Below are 24,762 nucleotides of genomic sequence, written 5' to 3'. Positions count from 1 at the left end.
TGTAGTAGGAGAAATGGAGGTTATAGTAGGAGAGATGGAGGTTGTAGTGGAGATGTGGAGGTTGTAGTAGGAGAGGTGGAGGTTGTAGGCGGAGAGATGGCGGTTGTAGTAGGAGAGTTGGAGGTTGTAGTAGGATAGATGGACGTTGTAGTAGGAGAGTTGGAGGCTGTAGTAGTGGAGATGGAGGTTGTAGTAGGAGAGGTGGAGGTTGTAGTAGGAGAGATGGAGGTTGTAGTAGGAGAGATGGAGGTTGTAGTAACGGAGATTGAGGTTGTAGTAGGAGAGTTGGAGGTTGTAGTAGTGGAGATGGAGGTTGTAGTAGTGGAGACGGAGGTGTTGTACGAGAGATGGAGGTTGTAGTAGGAGAGATGGAGGTTGTAGTAGGAGAGGTGGAGGTTGTAGTAGGTGAGGTGGAGGTTGTAGTAGGATAGATGGAGGTTGTAGTAGGAGAGTTGGAGGTTGTAGTAGGATAGATGGAGGATGTAGTAGGAGAGATGGAGGTTGTAGTAGGAGAGTTGGACGTTGTAGTAGTGGAGATGGAGATTGTAGTAGGAGAGGTGGAGATTGTAGTAGGAGAGGTGGAGGTTGTAGTAGGAGAGATGGAGGTTGTAGTAGGAGAGATGGAGGTTGTAGTAGTGGAGATTGAGGTTGTAGTAGGAGAGTTGGAGGTTGTAGTAGTGGAGATGGAGGTTGTAGTAGTGGAGATGGGGGTGTAGTAGGAGAGATGGAGGTTGTAGTAGGAGAGATGAAGATTGTAGTAGTGGAGATGGAGGTTGTAGTAGGAGGGATGGAGGTTGTAGTAGTGGAGATGGAGGTTGTAGTAGTGGAGATGGAGGTTGTAGTAGTGGAGATGGATGTTGTAGTAGGAGAGATGGAGGTTGTTGTAGGAGAGATGAAGGTTGTAGTAGTGGAGTGGGAGGTTGTAGTAGAAGAGATGGAGGTTGTAGTAGGAGAGATGGAGGTTGTAGTAGGAGAGATGGAGGTTGTAGTATCGGAGATTGAGGTTGTAGTAGGAGAGTTGGAGGTTGTAGTAGTGGAGATGGAGGTTGTAGTAGAGAGGACGGAGGTGTAGTACGCGAGATGGAGGTTGTTGTAGGAGAGATGGAGGTTGTAGTAGGAGAGGTGGAGGTTGTAGTAGGTGAGGTGGAGGTTGTAGTAGGAGAGATGGAGGTTGTAGTAGGAGAGTTGGAGGTTGTAGTAGGATAGATGGAGGATGTAGTAGGAGAGATGGAGGTTGTAGTAGGAGAGTTGGAGGTTGTAGTAGTGGAGATGGAGGTTGTAGTAGGAGAGGTGGAGGTTGTAGCAGGATTGATAGAGGTTGTAGTAGAAGAGATGGAGGTTGTGTGTAGGGGAGATGGAGGTTGTAGTAGGAGAGATAGAGGTTGTAGTAGTGGAGATGGAGGTTGTAGTAGGAGAGATGGAGGTTGTAGTAGTGGAGATGGAGGTTGTAGTAGGAGAGATAGAGGTTGTAGTAGTGGAGATGGAGGTTGTACTAGGAGAGATGGAGGTTGTAGTAGTGGAGATGGAGGTTGTAGTAGGAGAGATGGAGGTGGTGTGTAAGGGAGATGGAGGTTGTAGTAGGATGAGATGGAGATGTAGTAGGAGAGATGGAGGTTGTAGTAGGAGAGATGGAGGTTGTAGTAGAATAGATGGAGGTTGTAGTAGGAGAGATGGAGGTTGTAGTAGGAGAGATGGAGGTTGTAGTAGGAGTGATGGAGGTTGTAGTAGGAGAGATGGAGGTTGTAGTAGAATAGATGGAGGTTGTAGTAGGATTGATAGAGGTTGTAGTAGGAGAGATGGAGGTTGTAGTAGGAGAGATGGAGGTTGTAGTAGAATAGATGGAGGTTGTAGTAGGATTGATAGAGGTTGTAGTAGGAGAGATGGAGGTTGTAGTAGAATAGATGGAGGTTGTAGTAGGATTGATAGAGGTTGTAGTAGGAGAGATGGAGGTTGTAGTAGGAGAGATGGAGGTTGTAGTAGTGGCTGTTGTAGTGGTGGTTTTCTTTTTACAGGTGTTCGCTCACCGGCAGAGTAGAACAATTATGAAAACAACAAACGCACCATCTCGAAAAGTGACCAAAAATACAACAAGTATTTCTATAGTGCCTATAACAATGTTATGAATGTCTTATGAACGAACCTGAGTAAATGATTGTATGTATTCTAGGTCTCTAAAGGTTTCATGTATTGTTAGGGTTGCAAAAATCTGGTAACTTAAAAAAAAAAATCACACGTTTTCCAGAATCCTGGTTGTAATTCCCAGAATAAGCAGGAAATGTAGAATATTCCAGCCAGGATATGTGTAATATCTGGGAATTTGTGGAAAGTTACCCAGTTTTTAAACCCTATCTACAGGTATGTATTGTTAATTATAGGTCTATATATCCTGCATTGCCAAGTGCCTGAAAATGAAAAAACATAACAATATTGAAGACTAAACACAATAAAGATATTTTAACACATGTTTATTGATAATTGAATGTGTCTATTTAAGGTGCAGATATATGTTGTACTTGTTGGTTCTTACCTTCTACATGAGCTGTTCCCAGACTTCCCACAGAGCAGTTATGTCCTTTTCAAAATCTTGATGGGTTTCCTCTTACTACCTTTCCAAGGTTCTCCTGGTGTCAAACATGGTTCACTTTAGTCTATTCCATATCACTCTTTTTGATCAATAACTTGAATAATCAGATGATATCATGCAGTGAAATGGCTAAATCTGCCCTCAGGCTCTTCTGTGGGACTCTCTAGAATATGGGTGTCAATGTTGACATGGTATTATAACAGGGATGTAATGTAAACGCTGGATCTAGCTGATTGTCCTGACCAGTTATAGAAACCAGGAATTGTGTTCATTAGGCACCAAAAGGAAGAAAAGAAACTGAAACAGGGAATGGACTTCATGGACAACAGGAAACGCCCATTTTCGTTTTCTGTTGCAAAACAAAAACGTTTCAAAACGTTTTCCATCACGTACCCGAATGAACATGACCCTGGTTTCACACAGAGAAATGTATTTGGTACTAAGTAAAAACAGGCAGCGGCGGATTTAGGTATAGGCGACATGGGCAGCCGCCCAGGGTCTTGCCGGGGGCAGCATGAGGCGCCCGCACAAAAGAAATCGGAATGGTGACATTTGCGCGATTGGTTTTCTATCTCTCATTTGCACGTCACATCAATGATATCATTCACCGTGTGGGACTGTGGGTCAATTAACCTTGTCGGAGTGGGTGCCCTGGTTCTAGTTTGTGAGCGTGGCAGGCTACTGCCTGGGAAAGTCTCCCACTCAGAAGTACGGGATGGGGAGGTGGGTCGGAGGTAGGTTGACCTCAGGTCTCCCCACTGGAAGCCCGAGGTAGGGGGAGTGGAGGAATCTATCAAATCGCGCACCTCTAACTTTGTACAGTACTAATGCAATTAGTAAAATCAGTCACACTACGAAATGCTACCAAGTAATCCACAATTCATTCATAATACTGTGAATATATAGTTTCACAGACATATTGTTGCAGTTTTTTTCTGGTTTGTGCGATATCGTTAAGAATAATATAAAACCAGTCTGCACACCACCAAGGTGAATTGGTTTGGTCTTGACTCTTGGTTGACAGTGTTGGGGGATGGGTAATGTAGTCTTGACTCTTGGTTGACAGTGTTGGGGGATGGGTAATGTAGTCTTGACTCTTGGTTGACAGTGTTGGGGGATGGGTAATGTAGTCTTGACTCTTGGTTGACAGGGTTGGGGGATGGGTAATGTAGTCTTGACTCTTGGTAGACAGTGTTGGGGGATGGGTAATGTAGTCTTGACTCTTGGTAGACAGTGTTGGGGGATGGGTAATGTAGTCTTGACTCTTGGTTGACAGTGTTGGGGGATGGGTAATGTAGTCTTGACTCTTGGTTGACAGTGTTGGGGGATGGGTAATGTAGTCTTGACTCTTGGTTGACAGTGTTGGGGGATGGGTAATGTAGTCTTGACTCTTGGTTGACAGTGTTGGGGGATGGGTAATGTATTGATGCTCCAGTGCCAAATCAACACATGGATAAGAAAAGGTCTAAGCCATCAGGTGTCCAGTTTATGAAAAAGAGGAAAGAAGAAGAGGAGAAACACACCAAAGATAAAGGTACGCAGCTACGTCATCTCTTTATGAGTAGAATATTATGCATGTAATTAAATAGTATAACACTTATGTTTGTTAGCCTATGTTGCTATGTTGCAATGTTGCTATGTTGCTATGTTGCTATGTTGCTATGTTGCTATGTTGCTATGTTGCTATGTTGCTTGCTATGTTATTACACATAGGGTACAATATTCAGTTTTCTGTCCAACTAGCTTACATAACATTGGATATAATTTCACACAGTTTCATCATGATAATGTGTGTAGCCTGCAGTAAAACGATTACAACCTAACTAGCACATTGTTGATTTGGTTAACTTTCATTGAGGTGACATAAAGGTTTTCTGTGATTGTATTGACTAGGTCCTGAGCTCAGTGAGGGGAATTTCCAATAATGTAGGTTAACTTAAAATACATCTATATTATGCTGATATTTTGTATCTTTTGTAATATACACTGCTCAAAAAAATAAAGGGAACACTTAAACAACACAATGTAACTCCAAGTCAATCACACTTCTGTGAAATCAAACTGTCCACTTAGGAAGCAACACTGATTGACAATAAATGTCACATGCTGTTGTGCAAATGGAATAAACAAAAGGTGGAAATTATAGGCAATTAGCAAGACACCCCCCAAAACAGGAGTGATTCTGCAGGTGGTGACCACAGACCACTTCTCAGTTCCTATGCTTCCTGGCGGATGTTTTGGTCACTTTTGAATGCTGGCGGTGTTCTCACTCTAGTGGTAGCATGAGACGGAGTCTACAACCCACACAAGTGGCTCAGGTAGTGCAATTCATCCAGGATGGCACATCATTGCGAACTGTGGCAAAAAGGTTTGCTGTGTCTGTCAGCGTAGTGTCCAGAGCATGCAGGCGCTACCAGGAGACAGGCCAGTACATCAGGAGACGTGGAGGAGGCCGTAGGAGGGCAACAACCCAGCAGCAGGACCGCTACCTCCGCCTTTGTGCAAGGAGGTGCACTGCCAGCGCCCTGCAAAATGACCTCCAGCAGGCCACAAATGTGCATGTGTCTGCTCAAACGGTCAGAAACAGACTCCATGAGGGTGGTATGAGGGCCCGACGTCCACAGGTGGGGGTTGTGCTTACAGCCCAACACCGTGCAGGACGTTTGGCATTTGCCAGAGAACACCAAGATTGGCAAATTCGCCACTGGCGCCCTGTGCTCTTCACAGATGAAAGCAGGTTCACACTGAGCACATGTGACAGACGTGACAGAGTCTGGAGACGCCGTGGAGAACGTTCTGCTGCCTGCAACATCCTCCAGCATGACCGGTTTGGCGATGGGTCAGTCATGGTGTGGGGTGGCATTTCTTTGTGGGGCACCACAGCCCTCCATGTGCTCGCCAGAGGTAGCCCGACTGCCATTAGGTACCGAGATGAGATCCTCAGACCCCTTGTGAGACCATATGCTGACACATGCACATTTGTGGCCTGCTGGAGGTCATTTTGCAGGGCGCTGGCAGTGCACCTCCTTGCACAAAGGCGGAGGTAGCGGTCTTGCTGCTGGGTTGTTGCCCTCCTACGGCCTCCTCCACATCTCCTGATGTACTGGCCTGTCTCCTGGTAGCGCCTGCATGCTCTGGACACTACGCTGACAGACACAGCAAACCTTTTTGCCACAGTTCGCATTGATGTGCCATCCTGGATGAACTGCACTACCTGAGCCACTTGTGTGGGTTGTAGACTCCGTCTCATGCTACCACTAGAGTGAGAACACCGCCAGCATTCAAAAGTGACCAAAACATCAGCCAGGAAGCATAGGAACTGAGAAGTGGTCTGTGGTCACCACCTGCAGAATCACTCCTGTTTTGGGGGGTGTCTTGCTAATTGCCTATAATTTCCACCTTTTGTCTATCCCATTTGCACAACAGCATGTGAAATTTATTGTCAATCGGTGTTGCTTCCTAAGTGGACAGTTTGATTTCACAGAAGTGTGATTGACTTGGAGTTACATTTTGTTGTTTAAGTGTTCCCTTTATTTTTTTGAGCAGTGTATTTAGTATTTTGGGGTGAATAAAAATTACAGTCAGTACAGAATGTGTACTAACAGGGGTGGGGGTGTATGCCTTCTGATTAACGACTCGTGGTGTAATCATAACAACATACAGGAAATCAAGTCCTTTTGTTCACCTGACCTAGATTTCCTTACAATCAAATGCCGACCGCATTATCTACCAAAATAATTATCTTCGATTACAATCACAGCTGTGTATATCCCTAGCCAGACAGCATCCCTAGCCGCGTCCTCAGAGCATACGCTGACCAGCTGGCTGGTGTGTTTACGAACATATTCAATAAATCCCTATCCCAGTCTGCTGTCCACAAATGCTTCAAGAGGGCCACCATTGTTCCTGTCCCCAAGAAAGCTAAGGTAACTGAGCTAAACAACTATCGCCCCATAGCACTCACTTCCGTCATCATGAAGTGCTTTGAGAGACTAGTCAAGGATCATATCACCTCCACCTTACCTGACACCCTAGACCCATTCCAATTTTCCTACCGCCCCACTAGGTCCACAGACGACGCAATCACAATCACACTGCACACTGCCCTATCCCATCTGGACAAGAGGAACACTTATATACCTACATTACTCATATCATCTCTATATACTGTACTCTATACCATCTACTGCATCTTGCCTATACCGCACGGCCATCACTCATCCATATATGTATATGTACATATTCTTATTCATGCCTTTACACTTGTGTGTATAAGGTAGTTGTGAAATTGTTAGATTACTTGTTAGATATTAGTGTGTAGCAGTGTGATGTTGTTCCCCTAGATTACGCACCAAATTGCACACAAGGACCAATTCAAATAGGCCAGGTCAAGAGGGGATGTTAATAATTTGATAATAATAATAATAATTCAGTGTAATTTTTTATTTAATTACAGCTGCATAGCTAATGTTTTTATTTGGTGTACAAACACTTTTTCATACCAATATTGTACATACATGTGATTGTAAAAGTTTTGTATATTTTGGTTTGGCCCATCGCGGGTTATCTGTATTTCCATACCCCTTTATTGTTCTCTTTTGTTTGACCTTCGGCTAGCAAGGTATGTTGTCCTTGACTCTGAAACTGTTTAATATACAACCGTCATAAGGTTATACAATGTACTGTTTTGCAACCATAAGTTTGTTATAGTGTGGACAGTGTAGTAATTTATGTTAACAAGTTTCAAATAGTTCACTGACTGGGGTATCTGTTGCAACTTGTGAGTACTCGTGACAGTGGTTGAGTGAGTGTCCATGTGCTCGCGCAAGGTGCCCGAGAGCTGTGACTGCGCCAAGGGTAACATGTGTGTTGTCTCTTCGTGTGCAGGGCAAATAAAAAGATTTCAACGAGCAGACCTTCAGTTGTGGCAGCGTCCTAATTAAAATACCACAACGCAGAACGAACCACGCTACAAGTGCACTGTCAGAACTAGAAGCACAAGCATTTCGCTACACTCGCATGAACATCTGCTAACCATGTGTATGTGACCAATAAAAAGTGATTTGATTTAAATGGTGCTTTTTGGCCCAGGGAGCCATACAATCTAGAACCGCCAGTGATAACAGGTTTTACAGAGAGAGGAGTTGGGTTTCTCTTGCTATGCCAGGAAGTACTATTGTTCTCTGTAGGAAAATGCAGCGTGTGGTGGGTTGTGTCGGTTAGCAACCAGGTGAACCACGGCAACATAACAAGTATATGGATAAGTACAGCAGAAGACGCCTGATTGGTTGAAGTCGTTCTGAAACAAAACATAGCCTAAACACAGTAGACATTCATACACACGTTTGTACAAGCAATTCCCAATGTCCTCTCTGATGTAAACTCACTCCAATGTCATTTTGAATATCACAAATTGGACTAATAAAGAAAAGAACATAGTCAAGATTTCTTCGTCTTTTATTACTACTCATTAATGTTTTAGGTTGTTCATTTTATTACACAGACAAATTAGACACAAGTACATTTGATTGTATTCTGTTATTTTTAAATGTTTTGTTAACTATTTATATTATTCTCCCATTTGTTTAGTGCTGTTGCTAAAAAAAGTTACACAAGAATTAACACACTGTTGTCTAACTTGTGAACACACTGAGGCGGCAAACTAACACTAAAAGGTCAACAATGAAAGAGGAAAATAAAAGAGTATGATTGAAGGAAAAACGAGAGTAAAAACAAAAGAAGAAATGGACAAGCGTACATTCACACAGTCCAGCACTCTCAACTCAAACAGTAAGCCCCCCCTTCTCCCTTTATTGGTAAACTATTAGGCTCCACCCATTTCCCCTGTGTTACTCGAGGCTCCCATTCCAGATTGGTTGATTCTCAATGCAAGACTAGGAGGAGCCTAAATATCATCAACATAACGTTCCAATTATTATCTAGGAACATCATCATCACCCCCATCATCACAATACTCTTCTCAACCGACCTATCCTCAGTATCTTCATCAACAACCATCCAACCAGACTACTATAAAAAGAGAGGAAGGGGGAGGAACTCTGAAGAGAATTGGAAAGAAACGAGCAAACAGGATTGTAAAATTCAAAGTAATACTTTTTAAACGTTATATAAGCCATATTAATGATTGCACGGAACTACGGAAACCAAACACACACATTGCATGCACACACACACACACACACATTCACACACTCGAAAACATACACACAGCTCTCCAAGTGTATTCTGTATTTGGGTCATATAACAGTGTGTTCAGTCCATTGGTTAGGATCAGGGCAGTGTTAAGCTTCACATGGATGTACTTTTAGTCTATAACCTTTTACTATATGTAGATCACATTGACAATTTAACATTCAGTTTTCACTGAAAGTCTATTACAATCCTATAAAACAATCCTATAAAACTGCTATTAGCTTAGACTTTGAGTATATGACAAGTCTACAACACCTCTAACTGTTCTGAGATTCATACAGAGAAGGGTTCCTATAGTATGACTTGATGAGTGTGGACAGTCACCCTCTAGGTTTAGGGTGTAGTGTTTAGGGTTAGGGAGTTGGCAGTGTAGGGGCTGGTTCATTGTTGATTTATAAGAAGGTCCAATGGGACAGGGGATGGGTTCTATCCTTTCCTCATCTCGCCTCTTAAATTGTGCTTAGAAGGTATGAGAGCTTTCAAATGCACACACACTTGCACGGCACATAAACACAGTCACAAACGCGCACAAACACCCTGGAACACACAGTTACACAATAATGCCTTATTTCACACTCCCTTTTCTAAACGGCTACCTCTATACTCTAGTCCAGTACTGTCCACTCCACATACCTCCTGACTTCAGAGAGACATGCTATTGGTTCTCTCAGCTGACAGTCAAACAGACAGACAAGGTATTGGTTCGCTCAGCTGTCAGTCAAAGTCATAGACTTGGTATTGGTGCTCTCAGCTGTCAGTCATGATCGGTGCATCACTATAGGGCTATGCAATGCCTACATCTAGCTTTCACACAACATGTACAGTGTGCTTGTTCAACAAGGTGTTTGCTATCTTATCTCTTTGATGAGGACTACAGTATGTTAGTAGTGAGGTATATGCAGGCTGGAATAGGGGGAAGTTGCCCCATAGATGCTGATCTTGAGTCAGTTTAGCATTTTCTTCACTAATGGTTAAGGTTGGGATTGGTGGAGGGGAAGCGTATCCTAGATCTGTAGCTAGAGGGGAACTTCACTCCATAGCATGCAGGTACATGTATGTATGTCGTCATAAAGCCTACTGGACAAACACAGTGACCCTTGCTGGCCGAGTCTGGGACTGCCAGCAGCATTGGAAGCACTTGTTACTGATTTACTAGTGTAGGAGTTAACTCACTATAACACTGTCACTCTTCTTCATCCATCCTCATCATCGTCATCTGCTAATCTTTGCCCAAAAGCTTAATAACAAACACACATGCGCGCACACACACACACACACACAAACCCATATTTGTATACAAAAGAAAAGGAAACATTCCGTCTATATTCACATTGGCTGAAATCAGATCAGGCATGCAGATGCTCCACACAGTCAAACAAGCACACCCCCCTTACTCACCCACCCCAATCCCCTCATGGGAACAAAAATGTGTCACTTGAACAGGGCTAATGGAAGACATGATCTACCCGGCAACAGTAAGGAGGAAGTAGACTTTCATTGGCTGTTGCTATGGTTAAGGTTCACGTGACCAATGAGAAGCCTCACCCCATTCACTGAGGCAAGTTACAAAAAGCAACAATACAAAAAATCATAACAAATTGATTAAAGGAGTTGACAGACACACATTTTCATTATAAGTATTTCTCCTAGTCTTTTCTTCTATTTCATATATTTCAAACTTTAAAATTAAAGAGAAACATTGTTATAACATTATTATTACATCATTGTCAGTATAATTATTAATAGCATTAATATCATAGTCATATTTCTCATTATCATAATTATTACTATTGGTTAACACTACGGTGAGGTCACTACAGACCCCTCCCACTCCATAGGTTAAAGAGCTCTATTGGCTGACAGACTTTCCGATAGAGGGAGGGAGAGAGGACTGGCCGATGCCCCTAAAATGCCCTTTTCTTGCTACCTTTTTTTCTATATTCCCTCGTTCCTAAATTCTGCCTTTCTTCCATTTCCTAATTTCAATTATCCATTCCCCCTATCCTTCGCTGTCTAGGTGAAGATTTCTCTCTCTCTCTTTCTCTCTAAAGAGATGAATAGATGAGGTTGAGATGAATTGTGGGAGGACAGTGTTTTAGAATGAGATGATTTGTGGGAGGACAGTGTTTTAGTAACGGTCTTTCATTTTCCCTCTGTCCCTCTACTTTTACTATATCTACTGCATATCTCTCATTCTGTCTCTGTCTCTTTCTGCTAGCTGGACTGGGGGAATGACAGGGTTAAGAGATGTGGGAGTGGGTTACTGACAAATGCTATCATCCCACTCTCATCCACAACCCATACATCTAGCTCTCCATCCATCCATCCAGCTCTCCATCCATCCCTCTAGCTCTCCATCCCTCCATCTAGCTCTCCATACCTCCATCCAGCTCTCCATCCATTCCTCTAGCTCTCCATCCCTCCAGCTCTCCATCCATCCCTCTTGCTTTCCTTCCAGCTCTCCATCCATTCCTCTAGCTCTCCATCCCTCTAGCTCTCCATCCATCCCTCTTGCTCTCCTTCCATCTCTCTAGCTCTCCATCCATCACTCTTGCTTTCCTTCCATCTCTCTAGCTCTCCATCCATCCCTCTAGCTCTCCTTCCTTCCATCTCTCTCTCTCTCTCTCTCTCTCTTCAGCAGGACACCTCCATGGTATGGGAGGGGCTGGGGGGCATCTGCCCGCCCTGAGAGCTCTGAGACAGGGTACGAGAACGCTGACGCTCCCCGTCCATGGAGTAGGAGGAAGACAGTGAGGCGGTGCGCGAACGAGACAGACGGGTCATAATGGACGATGCCACTGTGGGAGAGGGAGGGGGTAAAAGAGAGAGGGGGAGGGTATAAGAGAGAGAGAGGGTGAGATGGAGAGGAAAAAAGAGAGAGGGGGGAGATGGCGAAAAAGAGAGAGGGGACACAGAGAGGAGGGTAGAGAGGGGAAGGTTATTAGATTGATATAGATAGACAGTAGCACTATAGGTCACAGTAGTTCCTCATTGCCACAGATTAGAAACGGAGGAGAACTTACTGTAGCCCATCCCCTGGATGAAGTACTTGAACGCCTCAGTCAGTTTGCTGGGCTGTAAGCAGACATAAGAAGATACATTATATTGTACTTAATGTATGTGTAATGTATAGATAAATATTGTGTGGTGTATCTGAATCGTAACACAGTTAAGTGTGAAATGTGTTACCTGGGTGAGTTGGGGAAGACCACCAGCATCGGCCATCTGAGGAAGAAGAGGATGACAGAAAGGTTAGGATGTATTGCATTGACAGAGAGGTTTGATACCAATGCCAGAGCTACATGGCAGCAACTAAAGCCCCGTTTATACCTGGTTCTAACTTGCATCTGTTGTCCTGATCTTGTCCTCATTCTGATTGTGCCCACATTTTCATACAGGTGTAGACGATTAAAGACACATTGTGATCCGATTGTGATCACATCTTCCTGACCACCTCCGGGGGAGTCAGGCATGCATTGTGTAGACGGATATGGACAGTGAAACTATTTCAATCATAATTATCCTGCCTTCTAAAATCATTGACAGGTGGCACCGTTGACTTATGGCATCAATATGTGTCTTAAAATCAATATTATTTTGGAAGAATGGCTGTAAAAAAAAATATGCATATCGGGAGGGACCAGGACATCTGGTGGCAATGCAGACAGGGGCCGGATATGAGACACATTTTAATACCATACTTCTGAAAACGTGGGCACAATCAGAATGTTGACAAGATCAGAACAAACGATGCATGTTAGCAGCAGGTATAAACAAGGCTATTATGCCAGATCAAAGGGATGAGTAGAGATTGAGTACCTTGAGGAATGAGGTTGTTGTTGGGTCCAGTTTGCTGTTGCACTCCACCTGGTGGACAAGAACAGAATAACACGTTTATTAAATCACACCACGACATTCACATTACCTGTGTTCGATGGTTAAATTGTAGGTCCATACTGAGGTCTAACGTATGTAGAAGACTTACAGCAGCCTCCTCATGAGGTGCCTGATCCCCAACCACCAGCATCACGGGACACCTGAGAGAGAGTGAGAGAGAGCGAGCAAGACAGAGGGAGAGAGAGAAAAAGAGAGAGATCGAGTGAGAGACATATTCCATACTGTTGTCACAGCTGATTTAAGGGGTGAGAAACTTACTTGAAGTTGCTGTTACGGTCAATGATCAGATCCCTGCGGCTGTAAGAGAGGAAAGGAGGAAGGGGAGGTTACACTAGTAGGTTTCTGTGTGTGTATTTGTGTGTGTGTATTCTTGTGGGGACCAGAAGTCCAGTAAATAAACAAACATTTGACCAACTGGGGACATTTTGTTGGTCCCCACACGGGCAATGCTATTTCTAGGGGGTTTAGGGTTAAGGTTAGAATTAGTGTTAGGATTAGGTTTAAAAGCTAGGGTTAGTTTTAGGGTTAGGGTTAAGGTTAGGTTTTTGGGTTAAGGTTAGGGAAAGAGCATGGGTTAGGGAAAATAGGATTTTGAATGGGACTGTGTATGTGTACCTGTTGTAGCTTCTCCAGAACAGCTCAATGTTGATGAGGTTGGGGGCTTTAGAGATGCGATCTCTGTGTGACCTCACCAGGTCTGCATTCGCTGACATCTCCTCCTATAAACCAAGACAGAAATTACACAACAGTATTGTCCTTACTAAACTCATCAAAAAAAGAAAACGTCCTCTCACTGTCAACTGCGTTTATTTTCAGCAAACTTAACATGTCTAAATATTTGGATGAACATAATAAGATTCAAAAACTGAGACATAAACTGAACAAGTTCCACAGACATGTGACTAACAGAAATGGAATAATGTGTCCCTGAACAATCGGGGGGTCAAAATCAAAAGTAACAGTCAGTATCTGGTGTGGCCACCAGCTGCATTAAGTACTGCAGTGCATTTCCTCCTCATGGACTGCACCAGATTTGCCAGTTCTTGCTGTGAGATGTTACCCCACTCTTCCACCAAGGCACCTGCAAGTTCCCGGACATTTCAGGGGGGAATGGCCCTAGCCCTCACCCTCCGATCCAACAGGTCCCAGACGTGCTCAATGGGATTGAGATCCGGGCTCTTCGCTGGCCATGGCAGAACACTGACATTCCTATCTTGCAGGAAATCATGCACAGAACAAGCAGTATGGCTGGTGGCATTGTCATGCTGCAGGGTCATGTCAGGATGAGCCTGCAGGAAGGGTACCACATGAGGGAGGAGGATGTCTTCCCTGTAACGCACAGCGTTGAGATTGCCTGAAATGACAACAAACTAAGTCCGTTGACGATAAATGCCAGTCCGACCATCATACCTGTTGAAGAGCAGTGAATAGCACTTTATGCCAGTCCTGTCTGGTCCAGCGATGGTGGGTTTTTGCCCATAGTTGCCGGTGATGCCTGGTGAGGACCTGCCTTACAACAGGCCTACAAGCCCCCAGTCCAGCCTCTCTCAGCCTATTGCGGACAGTCTGAGCACTGAAGGAGGGATTGTGCGTTCCTGGTGTAACTCGGGCAGTTGTTGTTAACATCCTGTACCTGTCCCGCAGGTGTGATGTTCGGATGTACCGATCCTGTGCAGGTGTTACACGTGGTCTGCCACTGCGAGGACGATCAGCTGTCCGTCCTGTCTCCTTGTAGTGCTGTCTTAGGCGTCTCGCAGTACGGACATTGCAATTTATTGCCCTGGCCACATCTGCAGTCCTCATGCCTCCTTGCAGCATGCCTAAGGCACGTTCACGCAGATGAGCAGGGACCCTGGGCATCTTTCTTTTGGTGTTTTTCAGAGTCAGTAGAAAGGCCTCTTTAGTGTCCTAAGTTTTCATAACTCTGACCTTAATTGTCTACCATCTGTAAGCTGTTAGTGTCTTAACGACCGTTCCACAGGTGCATGTTCATTAATTGTTTAAGGCTCATTGAACAAGCATGGGAAACAGTGTTTAAACCCTTTACAATGAAGATCTGTGAAGTTATTTGGATTTTTACTAATTATCTTTGAAAGACAGGGTCTTTTTTGCTGAGTTTAAGTCCTTACTATGTCAAATATTGTGTGTTTTATAGTATAAAGATAGATAGTTCAATAGTAAAAAAAAAACACATCAGGTTACAGTCTATAATAACACACACAGTCTTTTTTTTACCACACACATACACACACGCATACACACAGACACACACCTGGCTGAAGAGATGACTCAGGATCTGCTCTGTGAGGGAGGAGGTCAGGGTAGTGATCTAGAGACAGACAGACAGACAGACAGACAGACAGACAGACAGACAGACAGTCAGACAGACAGACAGACAGAGATATAAGAAAAAGTAATAACAGCTTAGTCAATATCATACAGCACAGTAAAACCACCATGAATACTGTTTTCCTCCTCTAAACGCTACTTGATGAACTTGAATAAGATTTTGGACTGATATTGGATCTAATAGTCAAATTGATGGAAATGCTGCTAGTATTCATGAACATATGAACATTCATGAACACACCCCCTGTTCCCCTTATCCTACAGTCGTGGAGAAACAAACGTTTAGTGTTCAGAGATAAAACACTTAAGATCTTCTGACTGGCGTGGAAGTGGATAGTCTTCAGAGGGGTAAGGATAATTAGGAGTCTGAAACTAGGGGATTTGGTGGTCAATAAAATTACTTAGGATAATAGCGGACAATTTTGCCACTCTTATTTGCCATATCTTCAATTTAAGCCTACTAGAAAGTGTGTGCCCTCAGGCCTGGAGGGAAGCAAAAGTAATTCCTACCTATGGGAGGAGGGCAGTACTACATAGAGCCATGACTACATGAAACTCTATTCCACATCAAGTAACTGACGCCAGCAGTAAAATTAGATTAAAAAAACAGATAAAAAAACACCTCATGGAACAGCGGGGCTGTGAAGCAACACAAACATAGGCACAGACACATGCACACACACATGATAACATGCGCACTATACACACACACACATGGATTTTGTGTTGTAGATACGTGGTGAGTAGTGGCCTGAAGGCACACACTTAATGTGCTGTGAATGAAATGTTATGTTTTTAAAATGGTATATACTGCCTTTATTTTGCTGGACCCCAGGAATTGTAGTTGCAAATGGGATCCATAATAAATACAAATACAAAATAACCTTCTGGGCTTCCGAGTAATGCTAATATTTAATACAAAAGACTTTAAAATATATATTTTTAAACATATTAAACGGACAGTAACCTTCTGGGCCGCCCAGTCCATCCACCCTCTGGTCTCAGGGTCCATGTTGATGAGAACCAGACCTTCAACTGAGTCTGGATGGGCCATCTGAGAGACAGACAGACAAAGAGACAGAGACAGACACAGAGAGAGACAGAGACAGACAGAGACAGAGACAGACAGAGACAGACAGAGACAGACAGAGAGAGAGAGAGAGAGAGAGAGAGAGAGAGAGAGAGAGAGAGAGACAGAGACAGACACAGGGAGAGACAGAGACAGACAGAGAGAGAGACAGAGACAGACAGAGAGAGAGACAGAGACAGACAGAGAGAGAGACAGAGACAGACAGAGAGAGACAGAGACAGACAGACAGAGAGAGAGAGAGAGAGAGAGAGAGAGAGAGAGAGAGAGAGAGACAGAGAGACAGAGAGAGAGAGACAGAGAGACAGAGAGAGAGAGACAGAGAGACAGAGAGACAGAGAGACAGAGAGAGAGAGAGACAGAGAGACAGAGAGACAGAGACAGAGAGACAGAGAGACAGAGAGACAGAGAGACAGAGAGACAGAGAGAAAAAAACATTTGTCAGTATTAACAGTGGCTTTGGAAAGTATTCAGACCCTTTGACTTTTTCCAGTTTCTTACACTACAGCCTTATTCTTAAATGGATTAAATCTTCTTTTTTTTGCAATCTAATCATAATACCCCATAATGACAAAGCGAAAACAGATTTTTAGATACACAGAAATACCTTATTTACAAAAGTATTCAGACCATTTGCTATGAGACCCAAAATTGAGATCAGGTGCAGCATTGAAGGTCCCCAAGAACACAGTGGCATCCATCATTCTTAAATGGAAGAAGTTTGGAACTACCAAGGCCGTCGTTGTAAATAAGAATTTGTTCTTAACTGACTTGACTAGTTATTAAAAAAAAAATTGTATCTAATAATAAAAATTACTAGAGCTGGCAGCCCGACCAAACTGAGCAATCGGGGGAGAAGGGCCTAGGTTACGGAGCTGACCAAGAACCCGATGGTCACTCTGACAGAGCTCTAGAGTTCCTCTTTGGAGATGGGAGGACAACCATCTCTGCAGCACTCCACCAATCAGGCCTTTATGGTAGAGTGGCCAGACGGAAGCCACTCCTCAGTAAAAGGCAGATGACAGCTCGCTTGAAGTTTGGCCTCCCGGGTGGCGCAGTGGTCTAGGGCACTGCATCGCAGTGCTAGCTGCGCCACCAGAGTCTCTGGGTTCACGCCCAGGCTCTGTCGCAGCCGGCCGCAACCGGGAGGTCCGTGGGGCGACGCACAATTGGCATAGCGTTGTCCGGGTTAGGGAGGGTTTGGCCGGTAGGGATATCCTTGTCTCAGTATGTAAATGTAATAAAATGTATGCACTCTACTGTAAGTCGCTCTGGATAAGAGCGTCTGCTAAATGACTAAAATGTAAATGTAAGTTTGACAAAAGGCACCTAAAGGTGGGGGGGGGGGGTGGGGGTCGACCAGCCTCATTATTGAAATAATTAATCGATATTAAATAAAGATGATTGTTTGAAGAAATGACCAAGTCTTTCTCAGTACTGAGAAAGTATTTCCACGACAATAGTTCATATATAGTTTGTTTAGACTGCTGAATTGTATGAACTGACAAAAAGAAGCAAGCACTGGGATACACAGAGGAGATAATTATATAGCAAGATTTTGCTAATGCTATTTGCTATTTGGCTAATGCAGGCTCAACCTAAACTATGTTCTCTCTGCTCAGACTGGGTTTACAAAGTTGTGTAAATCATATTTGATTCACACAAGCAGTGGGTGAGCTTTAGATCTCACACGTTTTATTCTGAATGTCGCTGTCATCCTCATCTCATAGAAGGCGGCCTGCTAAAGATAGCACAGCTTTAAACTGATCTTTGAATGTGATTTTGTCAGGTTTGAAATACATTTTGTTGACAGCTCTGTCTCTCGAGACAGAACAGTGATTTAGTCATATACCATTTCATCCATGTTTAAAGATGCAGTCAAGTCTCTACTTCCTGATTGGGTCTAAACACACTTTAACACATTTATTTTGCAGACCCTCTGCTTAGAAATTGCAATTGCTCTTATGACCTTTCGGTGGAGAACATGTAGATAACTTAGCAACCAAACACATTCGTTTTTACATTTTTTAAATATTGTTTGATGCTAATTCTCACTACACACAGACATATGATCTACATGCCTAGAGTAATGCTTAGGGTAATGCCCAGGATAATGACTAAGGTAATGCTTCATAATGCTTGTTAATGGTTTGTAACTTAAGCTTTATGCCTTGTATGTGAATCCATTCATTTTACAAAGTTATTAAAATAATACTTGATTTGATATTCACTTCTCATGACCATTCCTTGATCTTAGCCAGCTAAACCCATAAGAGCTGATTGCACCTGGTTCAACTTTAGGCTCTGGCCTATTGCGATTCATCTTATGGAGTCAGATAATTCATTTCATGGGCTAATTGCTTAGTCTTATTACGGATCACATTTGAGGGTTTACTAGAATGTTAAATGGAGTCAGATATACTTTCTAATAGACTTTGTCCATTAATTGCTTAGTCTTATTATGGGTCTAATATGGGGTATATATAATATGGTTATATGATAAACATTACCCCACTACACTAACCCATGTTAGTTCAATGCACAGACTAGTACCAAGAGACTACATAACAGAACTAACAGCATAGTATACTTAAGCAATATTGCTATTATTGTTATTGCTATTATAAACTGGTTAGCAACTTAATTAGAGCAGTAAAAAGTAATTTTTGGTAATACCTGTGGTATAAGGTCTGATATACCACGTCTTTCAGCCAATCAGCATTCAGTGCTCGAACTACCGTGTTTATAATGTGATTTATGGCAGGGCAGCTGTATGAACTGATACAGGGGGAAGTAACATGATAAGAACACACTCACTGTGAACCTGGAGAGAATGTAAGAACCAGATCCCACTCCAATTCCGATGACAGTACGGAAACTAGAACAGGGAGTATCGACTTAGTGACAGAGTTTCTGATAGTGACCACATGGATAGACATGTCTGGACTGTAATATACATCTGTATTTCAGTACAGAGTATCGACTTAGTGACAGAGTTTCTGTTAGTGACCACATGTCTGTTGTGAATGCCAGTATACGTTTGAGAATACTAAGTAATACATTTTTTTGTGGTGGACAAGACAGTAAACAAGAAAGTATTATATAATGACGATGAAATAAGTCTGACTCACTTGAAATACGTCAGGACAGCAGGGATCATCTCTGCAATTTGCTCCATGGACGGATATTGGTATCTAAAACACATGAGCGAGAACATATTTATATGAACAATTAAATACACACACACACACACACACACACACACACACACACACACCCCATAGGATAGGCGGTGGCCCCCTCCTCTTGGCCAGGAGCATCGATGTGGACAAGGGTAAAGTTCTTCACTATCTCCTGCATCTCCTCAAACTTAAACAGAGGAGAGAAGCAGCTTTTACCTGGGAGAGAGAGAGAGAGAGAGAGAGAGAGAGAGAGAGAGAGAGAGAGAGAGAGAGAGAGAGAGAGAGAGAGAGAGAGAGAGAGAGAGAGAGAGAGAGAGAGAGAGAGAGAGAGAGAGAGAGAGAGAGAGAGAGAGAGAGAGAGAGAGAGAGAGATAGTGGGAACAAGAGAGAAAGAAAAAGTGAAAGTCAGAACTTGAAAAGCATAAATCATTCACCATAAAAAAGAAAAAGCTGAAGAAAGGGCAGTCGCAGAACTGAAGAGAAACTCAAAACTAAAAAAGGCATATTGCTGTAGGGGATGACTGAGGAAAGGGAAACAAAGCAGCGATGAAAGGTAAAGACAGAATAATAGAAGGAGAGAGAGAGAGACAGAGACTCACTGTCCAGGCCCACGTCGTGGAAGGTGAGGATGGCGGGACGGCGTGTGTTGGAGGTTCCATGGAGAGTCACGTGGAGGAGACCATGTGGAGTCTCAATACTGTGTTCCTGAGAGGGAGGGAGAGAGTTACACACATATACTACCATAACACTAAGCCACACACACACACACACACACACACACACACACACACACACACACACACACACACACACACACACACACACACACACACACACACACACACACACACACACACACACACACACACACTCAAATATACACAGTGAACATTCTTCCACATACAGAAATAAACCATACACACACAAACATATGTTGAACAATCATACCTTCACTGACACAGACACGACACACGGTCATTTATTCAGAAACAGTGTTACCTGGCCCTGGTCCAACAGTATCCGAGCTGCAGCCTCAACATCCTACAAAGATGGAGAAAACCGTTCAGGTCTCTATTGGTTTTGGGTACAACAGTAGGCAGAACCAGACATATTTCTGACACACAATATCATTTTGAAATACATCTTGGAACCTCTTGAATATTTAAAGCTGTTCATTGGCAAATACTTTTCACAGTATAAACCCACTAACACGAGTCCTGTGCCCGTATTCACAAAGTAGGATAAGTTTCTATCTTTTACATCATAATGAATAAGATCAATGTATTATGATTATGGACACGACGGACCTGATATCATAGATTAGCACTCCTACTCTGAGACACTCTTGGAATATGGTCCTGGTTCATGCATTTGAGTCTGTAATTCCCCTAACAGTCCACTGTCAGCAGATGGCAGCACTGAGACAACACATCTCAACCCTCCTCTCTAGCTCTGTTCTGCACAACAACAGAAGAAGAGCTTCTCATCTTACACACCCTCAGGGCTATGACATCAACCAAGCTCTCATGTCTGAGCCAGCCTAGCCCAGCAACTACACAAGTACACACACGAGAACACATGCAGTCACACACACACACAAAGACACACCCCTTGACTTTGTCCACATTTTGTTGCCGATTTAAAATGGATTAAATTACGTTTTTTTTGTCACACGCAATACCCCCTAATGTCAAAGTGGAATTATGTTTTTAGACATTTTTAATGGCAAGCTGAAATGTCTTGAGTCAATAAGTATTCAACCCCTTTGTTATGGCAAGGCTAAATATGTTCAGGAGTAAAAATGTGCTTAACAAGTCACATAATAAATTGCATGGACTAACAGTGTGCAATAAAGGTGTTTAACATGATTTTTGATCTCTGTACGCCACACATACAATTATCTGTATGGTCCCTCAGTCGAGCAGTGAATTTAAAACACAGATTCAACCACAAAGACCAGGGAGGTTTTCCAATGCCACGCAAAGAAGGACACCTATTGGTAGATGGCAAAAAAAATTATAAGCAGACATTGCATATCCCTTTGAGCATGGTGAAGTTATTAATAACACTATGGATGGTGTATCAATACCCCTGTCACTACAAAGATACAGGCGTTCTTCCTAACTCAGTTGCTGGAGACAAAGGAGATTTCACCATGACTTTAAAACAGTTAGAGTTTAACGGCTGTGATAGGAGACAACTGAGGATGGATCAACGACATTGTAGTTACTACACAATACTAACCTAACTGACAGAGTGAAAAGAAGGAAGCCTGTACAAAATAAAAAGATTCCAAAACATGCATCCTGTTTGCAATAAGGCACTACAGTAAAACTGCAAAAAATGTGGCAAAGAAATGAACTTTATGTCCTGAATACAAAGTGTTATGTTTGAGGCAAATCCAACACAACACATCACTGAGTACCACTCTTCATATTTTCAAGCATGGTGGTGGCTACATCATGTTATGGGTATGCTTATCTTCGGCAAGAACCAGTTTTTTTATGATAAAAATAAATGGAACAGAGATAAGCATAGAAAAAATCCTAGAGGAAAAACTGGTTCAGTCTGCTTTCCAACAGCTTTCAGCAGGAAAATAACCTAAAACACAAGGTCAAATATACACTGCAGTTTCTTACCAAGACGGCATTGAATGTTCCTGAGTGGCCTAGTTACAGTGACATAAATCAGCTTGAAAATCTATTGCAAGACTTGAAAATGGTTGTGTAGCAATGATCAAAAACCACCTTGACAGAGCTTGAAGAATTTTTAAATAATGTGCAAATATTGTACAATCCAGGTGTGCAAAGCGTTTAGAAATGTACCCAGAAAGACTCACAGCTGTAATCACTGCCAAAGGGGATTCTAACATGTATTGACTCAGGGGGATGAATACTTATCTAAATCAAGATATATTAGTATTTTTTATTTTACAATCTTGTACTTTTTCTTCCACTTTGATATTACAGAGAATTCTGTATAGATCGTTGACAAAAGAAATTACAATTCAATCCATTTTAATCCCACCATGTAACACAACAAAATGTGTAGAAATCAAGTGGTGTAAATACTTTCTGAAGGCTGGATGTGGCAGCCTGCATGTGGCACTGTGTATGTATGTGTGTGTATGTATGTGTGTGTATGTGCCTGTGTGTGTGTGTGTACAGTATGTGTGTGTACAGTATGTGTGTGTACCTTTGTAGGATCGGGCTGACCAGGAAGTAAAGGTTTTTCCTCTGTGATGGCGATCTCCTGCATCTCCGTCGTCATGGCGTCACTTGTTCAAGTCCTAGAGAAGATAAACACGTTTATGAATGAAAACACATTACAATTCAAGCGTCTTTCTCACACACACACACGCACACGCACACGCACACACACACTCTGCCTTAATCCACTGGGATTTATGCAGTTCCATGGGACTTCATGGAAGTGATTTACTAATTAAAGTTAGCAATATAATTAACAAGGAAGAATAAGGGTTGATGGAGGGATAGCGAGAGAGAGAGAGAGAGAGAGAGAGAGAGAGAGAGAGAGAGAGAGAGAGAGAGAGAGAGAGAGAGAGAGAGAGAGAGAGAGAGAGAGAGAGAGAGAAACAGAACAAGCAGAGGGACGTACATTGGCCACATTAGGCAGAATGTAGTGCCAATGTAGTGCCATAATTCAACTGTAATCCCAGTGTGTGTGTGGCCCCTAAGGTGCCTGTAACTCTGTGTGTCTCAAACACAGAGAACATCCCTGGACACTCTGCCCATCTCTCTCTCTCTCTTCACAGAGACTTGGAGGTTGAGTACTCCTGAATCGTCTTAATATAATCATCACTGTCACTGTTTGATAAATACCACATCATCCACTTGTGAGCCTAATAATATAGCCTGTTTTTTTATTCTTTCCGTATTAAATGGACCGTGCCCAAAACAGTAGCCTGTCTGAAATGAGGAAGTGCACATTGAAGGCTGATGGATGATGAAATGGCGGTTGTAGCTTGGTTTGTGGCTAAACATTGGCACATCCCTTCCCTAGATGTGTGTTTTCTATTCCGTCAGGCTGTTGCAATTTAGGGACAGGATATCCTTCAGAGAAGAAGTAGGTTACTTTTTTAAATATGTTACCCGTTTCAGGAAATGAATCATTCTCATCAAAATGTGTTTTTTGGCAAAAATGCCTCCTGGAACATTTCATGTGCCTTAATAACAAACTTGTATGCATCTGTAAATACAACAAAACAATTTAAATTACAAGCCTAGTTGGTTCAACCACGGAAAAAGACAAGAACCATCCTGCTAGCCATGGATGGACTGGACATGACTGAGAGATGAATTTGGATTGGTCTGCCATGTAGCGTGCTTCTGTCTATAACATGAGCTTCTCAGTATGTGCAGATAATCCTTGCTACCGCAGCTTTTTTGAAAGATACCATGGAGAACTGCAAAAGTGTTGCTACTGCTCTCAACAACATTGATGCCCTGAATTTAGCAGGTGCTATCGACAAAGATCAGTGGGAAGAAGTTGGGATGGACTACTTTCTTGAGGACGATCGTGCCATGCTGACTCTCTCTGACTTTGAAAATGAACGAGACGATGAGGAAATCCCTGATTTAGGTATAAACCTTTTTTTTAAAGGAACCAGACATTGTAGAGTCTTCTAATGTTGCTTCAAGATGTCCACCATTGTTCCTGTACATAAGAAAGCAAAGGTAACTGAACGAAATGACTACGCCTTGTAGCACTCACTTCTGACATCAAGAAGGGCTTTGAGAGACTAGTCAAGGATCATATCACCTCTACCTTACCTGACACCCTAGACCCACTGCAATTTGCTTACCACCCCAATAGATCCACAGACGATGCAATCACCATCACACTGCACACTGCCCTAACCCATCTGGACAAGAGGAATACCTATGTAGAATGCTGTTCATTGACTACAGCTCAGCATTCAACACCATAGTACCCTCCAAACGCATCATTAAGCTCGAGGCCCTGGGTCTGAACCCCGCCCTGTCCAACTGGATCCTGGACTTCCTGACGGGCCACCCCCAGGTGGTGAAGATAGGAAACAACACCTCCACTTTGCTGATCCTCAACACAAGGGCCCCACAAGGATGCGTGCTCAGCCCCCTCCTGTACTCCCTGTTCACCCATGACTGCGTGGCCATGCACGCCTCCAACTCAATCTTCAAGTTTGCAGACGACACAACAGTAGTAGGCCTGATTACCAACAATGACGAGAAGGCCTACAGGGAGGAGGTGAGTTTGGTGCCAGGATATTAACCTTTCACCCAACGTCAACAAAACAAAGGAGCTGTTCGTGGACTTCAGGAAACAGCAGAGGGAGCAGCCCCCTATCCACATCGACTGGAGCACAACGGAGAAGGAAACAACGTCAGGAGGCTGAAGAAATTTGGCTTGGCACCTAAAACCCTTACAAACTTTTACAGATGCACAAT

The 24,762-nt window shown here is 43.0% G+C and overlaps 2 protein-coding genes across 2 annotated transcripts in view; both read right to left on the bottom strand.

Annotated features, from left to right (window-relative positions):
* Positions 1–24,762, bottom strand: part of LOC129835476 (uncharacterized) — a 267,196-nt gene that overhangs the window by 131,844 nt on the left and 110,590 nt on the right. The window lies entirely within an intron of this gene.
* LOC129835706 (protein NDRG2-like) overlaps positions 8,024–24,762 on the bottom strand; it is a 47,502-nt gene continuing 30,763 nt past the window's right edge. The window contains exons 2-16 of the mRNA XM_055901456.1: positions 22,508–22,601; positions 20,312–20,353; positions 19,912–20,017; positions 19,408–19,528; positions 19,262–19,324; positions 18,948–19,008; positions 16,011–16,097; positions 14,967–15,023; positions 13,310–13,413; positions 12,953–12,991; positions 12,783–12,834; positions 12,617–12,664; positions 11,987–12,022; positions 11,821–11,872; positions 8,024–11,595 (exon numbers count right to left, since the gene is read on the bottom strand). Of these exons, the coding sequence (XP_055757431.1) occupies positions 11,432–11,595; positions 11,821–11,872; positions 11,987–12,022; positions 12,617–12,664; positions 12,783–12,834; positions 12,953–12,991; positions 13,310–13,413; positions 14,967–15,023; positions 16,011–16,097; positions 18,948–19,008; positions 19,262–19,324; positions 19,408–19,528; positions 19,912–20,017; positions 20,312–20,353; positions 22,508–22,582 (1,107 nt within the window). The 5' untranslated portion in view covers positions 22,583–22,601 and the 3' untranslated portion in view covers positions 8,024–11,431. The remainder of the gene's footprint in view (positions 11,596–11,820; positions 11,873–11,986; positions 12,023–12,616; positions 12,665–12,782; positions 12,835–12,952; positions 12,992–13,309; positions 13,414–14,966; positions 15,024–16,010; positions 16,098–18,947; positions 19,009–19,261; positions 19,325–19,407; positions 19,529–19,911; positions 20,018–20,311; positions 20,354–22,507; positions 22,602–24,762) is intronic.

The sequence above is a fragment of the Salvelinus fontinalis genome, chromosome 36, assembly GCF_029448725.1.
Source record: "Salvelinus fontinalis isolate EN_2023a chromosome 36, ASM2944872v1, whole genome shotgun sequence".
In the NCBI taxonomy this organism is placed as follows: domain Eukaryota; kingdom Metazoa; phylum Chordata; class Actinopteri; order Salmoniformes; family Salmonidae; genus Salvelinus; species Salvelinus fontinalis.
The sequence above is the reverse complement of the archived record's forward strand: the minus strand, read 5'-3'. Positions and strand labels throughout refer to the sequence as shown.